Source organism: Mizuhopecten yessoensis, unplaced genomic scaffold, assembly GCF_002113885.1.
Source record: "Mizuhopecten yessoensis strain PY_sf001 unplaced genomic scaffold, ASM211388v2 scaffold8657, whole genome shotgun sequence".
In the NCBI taxonomy this organism is placed as follows: domain Eukaryota; kingdom Metazoa; phylum Mollusca; class Bivalvia; order Pectinida; family Pectinidae; genus Mizuhopecten; species Mizuhopecten yessoensis.
This window is the reverse complement of record NW_018407656.1, coordinates 811,484-823,887: the sequence shown is the minus strand read 5'-3', so window position 1 is coordinate 823,887 and position 12,404 is coordinate 811,484. Positions and strand designations below refer to the sequence as shown.

Below are 12,404 nucleotides of genomic sequence, written 5' to 3'. Positions count from 1 at the left end.
CAAACACGTGACCATATAATCTTCCATCATACCGGAAGTAGGTATGGTCTCAGAACATACTTGCTTATAACCGGATGTAGATTTGATCGTTGGGCTTTCTCCTGTAGCACCAGAGGTATATGAAGATATGGTCGTTGGAAATTCTTCTATATTGTCGGAATTAGATTTGGAAACTGGAAGTTCGTCCATCGTACCGGAAGTAAATTGGAAAAAGAACCTTCATCTACGGGAAGTTCACTTGCAGATCCAAGGTCGTACCTGAGGTTAACGAAACATGGGAATCGTATCACAATACATTATACCGGTGTAAATATTGTATTGTAAAACCGTGTTATACTGCTACTCTTTGCCACCAAAATGTTGGCATTTAAATGGGTTTGGCGATATATCGAGCAACACATATAAACGAATTGTTACGAAGACAGGAAAAGGTGACCTTAAAAGCTGTTGACAGTTAGCTAGCAGGCACATGAAATTGAGAAGCATAATAACGATTTGTATGGCATTGAACAGAACCACAGATTGATGCATTTTGTTATAAAGTATCTGGATTATTTCTGTTTTTAAATCATTAAAGTTTCTATCGATCACATCGGTGGTAGTGCATTGTCCTGGCATTTGTAATAAGACTTTTGACGACCTACGTATGCAAATCAAATCCGTGTGAACTGCACGTTTGAAAGTAACAAGACTAAGGAGGTACAGTCAATAGTGCCACTTATATCATTTAACACCCTCTATATCGCCAACGGATATCAATATATCGCTTTTTAAAAGTTTTGCTTGAAAGAAGAATGTCAGTTTAACGAAAGATAATTATTGTAACTTATACAAGCGTCACTGATTTAGAATTACTGTATTACACCTAATCTATCACGGAGGTACACATTAAAATAAATACGTAAATTGCAATTTGAGAAAATAAAAATTACCATTTTTTCTTGTAGATTTCTTCAACATGAGTATTGTCACCAGCCATTGACTTAATTATCTTAGACCTATTCTCAGTCTGTCCACGTGCTTCTCTAGACAACGTAACACCACATATGTCGATAACGTCACATACTCGCACTTATTTGACCTTACCCAATTCGCCACGCATAAATCTGTACTTGAAACTTGCCACAAAATTTCCACTTTTGTTTAATAGCCTATCAAATAAGCGACATGGCAGGGTATACATTAATAATATATAATGTTTCTTTGAGATAGAACTCACGTCTATATATACGCAAGCAGATTGTTGGCTATTCTGAACAATGCCTTTAAGCGTTGTCAGTTTTTGGAGCAACGCACAATCGGAGGGTTCCGAGTGAAGTAATCGATTTCCAACTCAGAGAACATTTGATTTTGTCAATATCGTCAGCATGACTCGAAAAAAAATGAAAAGGGCATAATAATTTTAAATGTTTAAACATCCATTTGATCCCGATTGCTCCGATATGTCGTTGATTATGCCATTAAGCGTAATGTTTGATCAAATTTACATTAACACATGTGAGTGGTCCACAAAAGGCAGTTTGTCTTTTTTCGTTGTCTCCTGCGAAAAGACACCAAACGACAAAGCGAAATGAAGAAGAGACTGAAAAGCGCAAAAGCTTGATTAAAAAACCCCACGAAAATCCGCCCAGGCGAAAAGGCGAAAAACGCCAAACCACATCGAAAAATACAAAAATCCGCCAATGCTTAAGACGAAAAACGCCAAACCACAGCGTAAAAAAGGAAGAAGCTTAAAATCAAATCGATATATTTTTTACTCATTTTGGTTTCATTTTGGGTCTTTTCGCTGGCAACAAAGCAAAAAGACGGCATGTTATGAACAAACCACCTTTTATGAAACCATGTGTTATATTACTTAAGTACCTGTGAAATGACAGATGCATTAACTTACCAGTAGTTCAGATAACGACCACTTCAAAAGTGACCAATATCATAAATTATGTACATATACAATTATTGCGCCACTGAAATGAAATTGGACATCCTGAAATATAATAAACTGATATATCTGACAATATTTTCATACTTTTAACGTGGAATAACTTGCAAATATGTTGAGTTATCTCGGAAATTAAATGTCTCTGCCATTAATTTTTAAAGCAAAAACGAAAACGGCATATCAAAATCGATTCCATGCGATTAACTTGTCCTACAATGTACCTCGAAAACCAGCCAACACAAATGTATAGTGATAAAATTAACCCGAGAAAATTCCAACGAAAATTTAAATTTAAAATTAAAATGCGGCATGAAATATATAATAAACCTTGTTGGCACGATACATGTTATAGCCAAATCCCCTGATGTCGAAAGCGATTGTACTTTCAAGAAAAAAGGGGTTATACAAAGTAATGCGAGAGGTCTGGACTTACGCCATATTTAACAAAGGGACATAACTGCCTCAATGCATGTACATGCCTGGTAAATATATAGGCTATGCATGTTGCCCAATCGGAGTGATTATTTCATGAATTAATAAAACATATATGAAACAAAACAATAATGATACAGACAGTTTTATTATATACTTGTACCTGGTGAATCTTAATATAGCCAGTTTTTCAGCCGTGAAATACAAAGACATGGATTTCACACACTATGTTTAAACAAGACAGTGCATTTAAAAAAAAGAAGACTGGTCCACGTCTCTAGAATATTATATAGATATTAAATTATTTAGAAAAAAAACCTCACTCTAATAATTTTGATCACTTGGATGTCTAATTCTAGAAGTTCTAAACTAGGGGGAGATAAGCTACATGTAGTAGGAAAATGCAGAAATTCTTAGGGACCGGTAGCCGGTCTAGCTAGAACTAAAAGATCAAATCGACAAAGTGTTTCGAATACATGTGCTTTGCTTTCCAATTAAACATGGATTATACAAAAAAAAAACCCACCACTTTCGAATGAATGCCACTTCGGTTGGTGATGCGATGTTCGAATCTAGCGCCGACTGATACACATGTTTAATTTACTTTGAAAAGAATCAAGGCGTGGTTTGCATCACGTGACTCCTCCGTTAGTACATTGTACCTGTATGTTTCAACCCGCGTGTTAATTTCAATATCACTTTCATTGATCTGCCGATATCTGGAAGCCGGAGGCGTTGACTAGAAGCACGGCCAGCTTAATAGCAGGCAGAGAAAAATAAATCGATCTTTGATGTTTCCACAAATATATCGAAACTGATAACACAATCTGTACATGGGAACAGTTATCGTCAAAATCTTTCTAACCACACATGTTTGTCCTGTATTTAGAAGAGAAAGAAACGTAAATAAAATAATTCATAATTTAAACATGTTAATTTCAGGCAAACTGACAATGCTCAACCAAGTTCATTGTCGCATATACCGTTATGTAATGAAGAATAAACAGTCGTTTCAGTTATATTTATTTGCACTGACTCACATCAACATCGTGTTGATGAAATCCACCCTTCCCCGCCTATTTATAATTAATCATTTGACAGTATATCATTATGAACGCAATCATGGGAGAGTGACTGCATTTGAGATCAGGCTGAAAAGCAACCTACAGTCAGCCAGTCGATACGGCGCTGGAGTGGGAGACTGTCGCTACAACATCCATTTTATAAGGTATGGATATAACATATCAATAATGCACATTGTTTATCCTATACGACAATGTCTGTATAGCTTTATCCAGTAACCATAGCTGATAAATATAAACTCTAAGAAACAACCGACGCTGTACGCTACCGTCAAACTACTGTAGTTATTTTTGTTAAAACTTCTGTTTTCCATGCAATTGAGTATAAACGTGTCAGTTTAAAAAAAATATATGCTATTTTATACATTACAAGCGTGCACGTCTTCCGTAGAGCTATTTGGAAGGACTTGAATTTTCGTGAAAATATGAATAACAGTGTCCACGTAAAAATCATCAGGCCAGATTGCTACAAATATATATATGTTCAAACGCCGTTGAGTGATATACGTGTATATGCTTTTATTGATGTTTTGTCTATTTGTCGATAAAAGGTAAGTGAAACTGAATTATTGAGAAGGTTACGGCTGAGCGAACACTCTGCAAAGAGTCTGGTATACTTAATGCCAAACGACAACAAAATATTTATTGCACTTTTTTTAAAAATCATATTAAATTCCACTGATAAAATATATTTGTATCGATAATAAGCGAACACACGAGGCAAAACGATGCAACTTGATATGGTTTTAAGACTTAAAGAAAAGGGTTATAATAACAAAAAATGTGTTTATATTTCGTTAAGCCTGCGTCAGTTTAGAACAGCTTGATACTGGTCGGTACCTCTTTTCTCTGTCTACGGCTAACCTGTCAAGCATATCGCTAAATCTATATACCACGGTGCTACCGCTAATTAATAGGCGAGAGGTTCAGAAAATTTTCAATTCTTGACGTTTTCGTTAATACAAGGATTAGTAAGGGATGACATATTGGTCTCTGTGTATATCTATGTAATAACCAGGAATAGACTGTGGTATATTTCGCTGTGAAATGTTTTAGATTTTGCTGAACAAGACGGACCCGTAAGTTAGGATAAACATGGCTTTTGATAACATGACGACGGTCAGTCCCCTTGAAAACCGGACACTGACCACTGGGACGAACTGCTGGACAACCACAGTGACCACCACCATGTCCCCTGAAGATGATCTCGAGGCTTGGATTGATGACGCTACTTGGATATTAACCAGTTCCTTCATCATCTTCACTATGCAGTCAGGTAAATATCTTAACAAGTCACCATACAGTTAGGCAAATATCGTCACAACGTCTTCACAAGTCACCATAGAGACAGAAAAACGTCTTCACACGTCACCATACCGTCAGGTTAACATCTTCAGACGTCACCACACAGTCAAGTAAACGTCTTCATATGTAACAATACAGTCAGGTAAACGTCTTCACGCGTCATCATACAGTCAGGTTAACGACTTCACATGTCACCATACCGTCAGGTAAACGTCTTCACACGTCAGCATACAGTCAGGTAAACGTCTTCACATGTTACCGTACAGTAAGTTAACGTCTTCACATGTCGCCAAATAGTCATAAAAACGTCTTCACATGTCACCATACAGTCAGGTGAACAGCTTAACGCGTCATCATACAGTCAGGTGAACGTCTTCACATGTCACCATACAGTCAGGTAAACGTCTTCACATGTTACCGTACAGTAAGTTAACGTCTTCACATGTCGCAAAATAGTCATAAAAACGTCTTCACATGTCACCATACAGTCAGGTAAACAGCTTAACGCGTCATCATACAGTCAGGTGAACGTCTTCACGCGTCTCCGTACAGTCAGATAAACGTCGTTACACGTCACCATACAGTCAGGGAAACGTCTTCACATGTGTAAATACAGTCAGGTAAACGCCTTCACACGTCACAATATAGTCAAATAAACGTCTTCACACGTCACTATAAAATCAGGTCCATATGTCGATGTCCTCACACGTCACCATACAGTCAGGCGAACGCCTTCACACGTCACCGTACAGTCAGATAAACGTCTTCATTTGTTACCGTACAGTAAGATAAACGTCTTCACACGTCACCATTGAGTCAGATGAACGTCTTCACACGTCACCATTGAGTCAGATGAACGTCTTCACACGTCGCCATATAGTCAGGTGAACGTCTTCACGGGTCACCGTACAGTCAGATAAACGCCTTCACACATCACCATATAGTTACGTCTTCACACGTCACCGTACAGCCAGATAAACGTCTTCCCACGTCACCATACAGTCAGGTGAACGTCTTCACATGTCACCATACATTCTTGTAGATGTTTTCACACGTCACCATATAGTCAGGTAAACGTCTTCACATGTCACAATACAGTCAGGTGAACAGCTTAACGCTTCATCATACAGTCAGGTGAACGTCTTCACGCGTCCTCATACAGTCAGGTAAACGTCTTCAAACGTCATCATACAGTCGGATCAACATCTTCACACGTCAACATACAGTCAGGTAAACGTCTTCAAACGTCATCATACAGTCGGATCAACATCTTCACACGTCAACATACAGTCAGGCAAACGTCTTCACGCGTCACGACATAGTCAGATAAACGTCTTCAAATGTCACCATTCAGTCAGGTGAACGTCTTCACGCGTCACCGTACAGTCACATAAACTTCTTAACACCTTACCGTACAGTCAGATAAACGTCGTTACACGTCACCATACAGTCAGATAAACGCCTTCACACATCACCATATAGTTACGTCTTCACACGTCACCGTACAGCCAGATAAACGTCTTCCCACGTCACCATACAGTCAGGCGAACGTCTTCACACGTCACCGTACAGCCAGATAAACGTCTTCCCACGTCACCATACAGTCAGGCGAACGCCTTCACACGTCACCGTACAGTCAGATAAACGTCTTCACATGTCACCGTACAGTAAGATTAACGTCTTCACACGTCACCATACAGTCAGGTGAACAGCTTAACGCGTCATCATACAGTCAGGTTAACGTCTTCACCCATCACTGTACATTAAGATAAACGCCTTAACACGTCACCACACACAGGTGAACGTCTTCACCCATCACTGTACATTAAGATAAACGCCTTAACACGTCACCACACACAGGTGAACGTCTTCACACGTCAGTTTTCACACGTCACCATACAGTAAGATAAACGTATTCACACGTCACTATAATCTTCAGACGTCACCACACAGTCAAGGAAACGTCTTAATATGTGACAATACAGTCAGGTAAACGTCTACACATGTCACAATACGGTCAGATGAACGTCTTCACGCGAAATGATACAGTCAGATAATCTTCACACGTTACCGTACAATCAGGTACATATGTAGATGTCTTCACACGTCACTATACAGCCAGGCGAACGTCTTCACCCGTCACCATACAGTCAGGCGCACGTCTTCACACGTCACCACACAGTCAGGTTAATGTCTTCACACGTCACATACAGTCATGTAAATGGCTTCACACGTCACTATACAGTCAGGGGAACGTCTTCACGCGTCACGATACAGTCAGATAAACGTCGTTACACGTCACCATACAGTAAAATAAACGTCTTCACGCGACATAATACAGTCAGATAAACTGTCACCATACCTTCAGGTAAACGTCTTCACACGTCAGCATACAGTCAGGGAAACGTCTTCACGCGTCACGATAACGGCTTCACGCGTCACGATATAGTCAGATAAATGTCTTCACACGTCTCCAGACAGTCAGATAAACGTCTGCCCACGTCACCATACAGTCAGGCGCACGTCTTCACACGTCACCGCACAGTCAGATAAACGTCTTAACACGTCACCATACAGTCATGTAAATGTCCTCACACGTCACCATACACTCAGGTAAATATCTTCACACGTCACCATGCAGTAAGATAAACGTCTTCACGCGAAATGATACAGTCAGATAATCTTTCACCATAGCGTCAGGTAAACGTCTTCCCACGTCACCATACAGTAAGATAAACGGCTTCACACGTCACCATTGAGTCAGGTAAATGGCTTCACACGTCACTATACAGTCAGGCGAACGTATTCACACGTCACCGTGCAGTAAGATAAACGTCTTCACGCGAAATGATACAGTCAGATAATCTTCACACGTTACCGTACAATCAGGTACATATGTAGATGTCTTCACACGTCAACATACAATCAGGTAAACGTCTTCACATGTGTAAATACCGTCAGGTAAACGTCTTTGCAGCTCAACATATATTCAGGTTAACGTCATCACAATTCATCATGAAGTTTGGTTAACATCCTCACAATCCACCATATGCAGAAAACGTCTTCACATGTCAACATTCAGTCAGGTGAACGTCTTCACGCGTCACCGTACAGTCAGATGAACGTCTTCATACGTTACCGTACAGTCAAATAAACGTCTACACACGTCAACATACAGTCAGATAAACGTCTTCACACGTCACCATACAGTCAGATAAACGTCTTCACACGTCACCATACAGTCAGGTTAACGTCTTCACACGTCACCATACAGTCAGATAAACGTCTTCACACGTCACCATACAGTCAGATAAACGTCTTCACACGTCACCATTCAGTCAGATGAACGTCTTCACACGTCACCATACAGTCAGGTGAACGTCTTCACCCATCACTGTACATTAAGATAAACGCCTTAACACGTCACCACACAGTCATGAAAATGTCTTCACACGTCACCATACATTCAGATAAACGTCTTCACGCGTCACGATATAGTCAGATAAACGTCTTCACACGTCACCATACTGTCGGACTAACATCTTCACACGTCACCATACAGTCAGATTAACGTCTTCACCCATCACTGTACATTCAGATAAACGTCTTCACACGTCACCACACAGTCAGGTTAATGTCTTCACACGTCACCATACAGTCAGATAAACGCCTTCACACATCACCATATAGTTAGATAAACGTCTTCACACGTCACCATACAGTCAGGTGAACGTCTTCACGCGTCACCGTACAGTCAGATAAACGTCTTAACACGTTACCGTACAGTCAGATAAACGTCTTTACACGTCACCATACAGTCAGATAAACGTCTTCACACGTCACCAAACAGTCAGGTAAACGTCTTCACATGTCACTATACAATCAGAAACAATATTCCCGAGTTGACCATTCAATTACAAAGGTAGGTGCAATATCAACCTATCATTTTGTAGTCAGGTAAACGTCTTTTCAGCTCAACATACATTCAGGTTAACGTCATCACAATTCATCATGAAGTTTGGTTAACATCCTCACAATTCACCATATGCAGAACATTACCAGACGTGGCACATCTGTCTAGGTTTTGGTCTGTTTGAGTACGCTAATGAGAATGTTTTTAACATAGAGGATGGTTTTGTTTGCAAGAACGTGATCATATTTGGATGGTTTTGCAGGTTTCGGACTGTTGGAGAGCGGGATGGCCAGCCGAAAGAATGAGGTGAACATAATGGTTAAGAATGTGGTGGACGTTGTATTTGGAGGACTGACCTATTGGGCCATAGGATACGGTCTGACCTTCGGGGACTCGCCCGGCTCCAACGGCTTCTCGGGGTTCGGTTCCTTCTTCTTGAATCCAGGCAAGTATAGTAACATAATCAAAGGATCTAATGTCATCAGCAAAAATATCAAAACATTGCTCTGTGTTTAACACTTATATTGTCTTGCTATTTTGAATATCTGAAATGAGAATCAATATGTTTTGCAATTTAAAATGTAAAATTAAATTGTATTCGTGAAAACGGTCTTATGCTCATTGATTCAGTGCTCGAGCCGTCTTTCTTCTCACTCACTTAAACCATGTTAAAAGGTCAAACCGTCAAACGTAAACATTAAGAACGATATCCAGCTTTTAGTCTCCACAAAATCCTTCCAAGTCATAGACAAAGTATGATGTTTTTGCTAATCTATATTTGAAGCAATGATTTGCGCTTGACAATCTGAGTTTGAGCGTAAGAATCATGGCTTCACGAATATTGGCTAATGTCTTACATATCTTGATTTATATATTTTCCCTAAAAAAGAATAACATTAAACGTAAACGGGGTAAGGTAAGTTGGACGGAAGCTGCCAACAGCGATTTTTTAAGCTAACATTCCACCTAATCTCATCATGAAACATTGATGCAAAGATTGCTGTTAGATCATCCTGAAATAAAAAAAGCTAGTTTTCCTTTTTATGTTGCAGACGAGAAGCACATGGGAACGGTTTTCTCCAAGTTTATATTCCAGGCGTCTTTTTGTACCACAGCCACTACAATCGTATCAGGTACACTACTGTTGGTCTCTGTACCGTTATTTGACTCTGATGTAAAGCATTTCTAATGTGACACTATGTTGAACATTATATAATATATGTTGATCAGATAAATTAGGTATATTTCTCTGCAAGTTTGGGAAAAACTCAATCGACCTATTTCATCACTTGGCATGTGCTTACGAAGTGCTAGTATAGTGAAGGGGCCCTGTAGAAATGGCAGTTTTCTTCTGTTGTTGTTTTGCTTAAGTGACACTGGGGGAAAAAAATCTGATCCCCAAAATTTCCACATTTGGGACTTATATTTAATCTTCTCTCGCTTCCATCTCTATTTCTCTTATCTTCCAAGCAACGGTCTCAAAGTACATGACCATTGTTATGGTGTTGGAAAGGACAGAATGTCGGATACCCGGTGGTTGGATCAGACAAATATCACAGTATGCTCTGAAAGAAAACTTGTAGTTTATTCTGATATCCTACTCAACATTTCATAGTTGACAGTTCCAACCCCAATCATAATCTTAATTGAAAGTCTTTGACGACTTCCGGTTTTGCACACGTGGAAAAAGGTGAATTGCGCATGCTGGCGTCTGGGTTTATAGCATTGTTTATGTGTTGAGCCTGTTTCATACTCCCGATTTTCTGTTTTTGAAATAAGGTGCCGTGGCGGAGCGGACGAAGCTTACGGCTTACATAGTCTTTTGCCTCCTGAACACCTTAGTATACAGCTTCCCTGCCCACTGGATCTGGGCGCCCAATGGCTGGCTCAAGAGGCTCCACGTCGTTGACGTGGCAGGGGTGGGTCCTGTTCACCTAGTGGGAGGAACTACAGCTTTGATTGCCGCCATCATGGTGAAGCCTCGTTATGGACGATTTTCGAAAGAAGGCGGAACTGTCCATCATGGTAATTCTGTCAACGCCCTTCTAGGACTGTTTATACTTTGGTACGTATTTCAGAAGGCTGAATTTGCTTATTTTATCGTATACTTATATATCTATATAAATGTATGGGCCTAATGCGAAGTTGACGTCGAAACGAAGTCAAATGGTAAATAATGTTTACCGGGAAAATTTTCGCTGCAATTTAATTTTCGCCTTTTTCGCCCACCGTGATGAGGGAGAATTTTCCATTGCAGACAATATAAGTAAACAGCATTATATATATATAGTAATTGAATGTAAAGGGCGAAATTGGCACTGGGCGAAAATTAATTTTATTGGCGAAGTGCGAATGTTTGACTTGGCGAAACAATCCCGGTATACAGTACATGTATTGTGCTTTGTGTGTCAGGTCGTACACGAGTTGAATTTTTTTTCAGATATAATTAACCTTAAGTTCATATCGTGTAATAACTAAGTAAATATTCACTATCGTCAAACTCTCAACAGCTGCCGAAGGAAAATAGGATACAAATGTTTGTGTATGAAACAACGGCGCGTTCGCCTGATCATCCATATTGGTGCGCTATTATGATATACATATATCAATATTATGAAATATGTATGACTTTGTGTTACAGAAACATATTTCACTACAACAAGGACAATGCACTGTGTTATATATATGTACTACGGATGAATAAGTATAATGTTCCCCCGACTCTCATCCAACCATTTACAGGTGGGGCTGGCTCGGCTTTAATTGTGGCAGTACGTTTGGCATCAGCGGTGGGAAATGGAAACTAGCAGCCAGGTAGGTTCGTTGTGACAAGGTTAGCTATTATGACGTAATCCTATACGGCAACCTAATGTTCCGTTCGATACCTTGCCAGAAATCCACGAAGCAAGTTTAAAGCTAAAAAACATGCGCTCAAACAATATTTATATTTTGTAATTTTCTTAAACCAGGCGTACCGCTACATTGTACATGCAACACCTAGTGTCCAAGCTCAATTGTTTGTTTCTTGACAAAATTAACACATTTCACATTGTTTAATCATTTTGAGGAACTTGAAAGACTCGTCACCGAACATCGTTTTGATTGCCTTAATTTTATATTCGTCATAATATAAAATTTAGACAATCAAAACGATGTTCGGTGACGAGTCTTTCAAGTTCCTCAAATTGATTAAACAATGTGAAATGTGTTAATTTTGTCAAGAAACAAACAATTGAGCTTGGACACTAGGTGTTACATGTACAATGTAGCGGTACTAAAATGTCTTTGCTCGGTTTGCGATACATATCTGGACCATATATTTAACTCTTAAAGACAGCAATGATATGAGCTTAAAACCGTTCAGGACCTACACTTAAAAACATAGTGTGATAAACCCGTTGAATGCATGCTTGGTTTTGGATTTTGGAGTTCTACGGAAATCGATAAATGCCACCAGTTTCCCCTTAACTCTCAGCTGCTAGCTAAATTGAATGTACTACCCGAGAAGTGTGTTCTAACTCTCAACTGTGAGAAAAGAAGAGAAAAATAATCTGAAGTTGGCACCCTTCGGCTTCCGTAAAATACTTGGTAATGGAAATGAATTTCGAATTAATTTTGTTGAAACTGTTGTAGGTCAGCTGCCACTACAATCTTGGCAGCATGCGGAGGAGGAACTATGGCGTTTGTGTTAAGGTACGACTCTCTCTCTCTCTCTCTCTCTCTCTCTCTCTCA

At 39.6% G+C, this 12,404-nt stretch overlaps 1 protein-coding gene across 1 annotated transcript in view; it reads left to right on the top strand.

Moving 5' to 3' along the window:
- Window positions 1-3,527: 3,527 nt before the first annotated feature.
- The window catches only part of LOC110456321 (ammonium transporter 2-like), a 13,355-nt gene continuing 4,478 nt past the window's right edge, over window positions 3,528-12,404 (top strand). Inside the window, exons 1-7 of the mRNA XM_021506992.1 lie at window positions 3,528-3,599; window positions 4,510-4,729; window positions 8,934-9,116; window positions 9,724-9,804; window positions 10,451-10,736; window positions 11,414-11,485; window positions 12,305-12,364. Coding sequence (XP_021362667.1) covers window positions 4,549-4,729; window positions 8,934-9,116; window positions 9,724-9,804; window positions 10,451-10,736; window positions 11,414-11,485; window positions 12,305-12,364 — 863 coding nt within the window. The 5' untranslated portion in view covers window positions 3,528-3,599; window positions 4,510-4,548. The remainder of the gene's footprint in view (window positions 3,600-4,509; window positions 4,730-8,933; window positions 9,117-9,723; window positions 9,805-10,450; window positions 10,737-11,413; window positions 11,486-12,304; window positions 12,365-12,404) is intronic.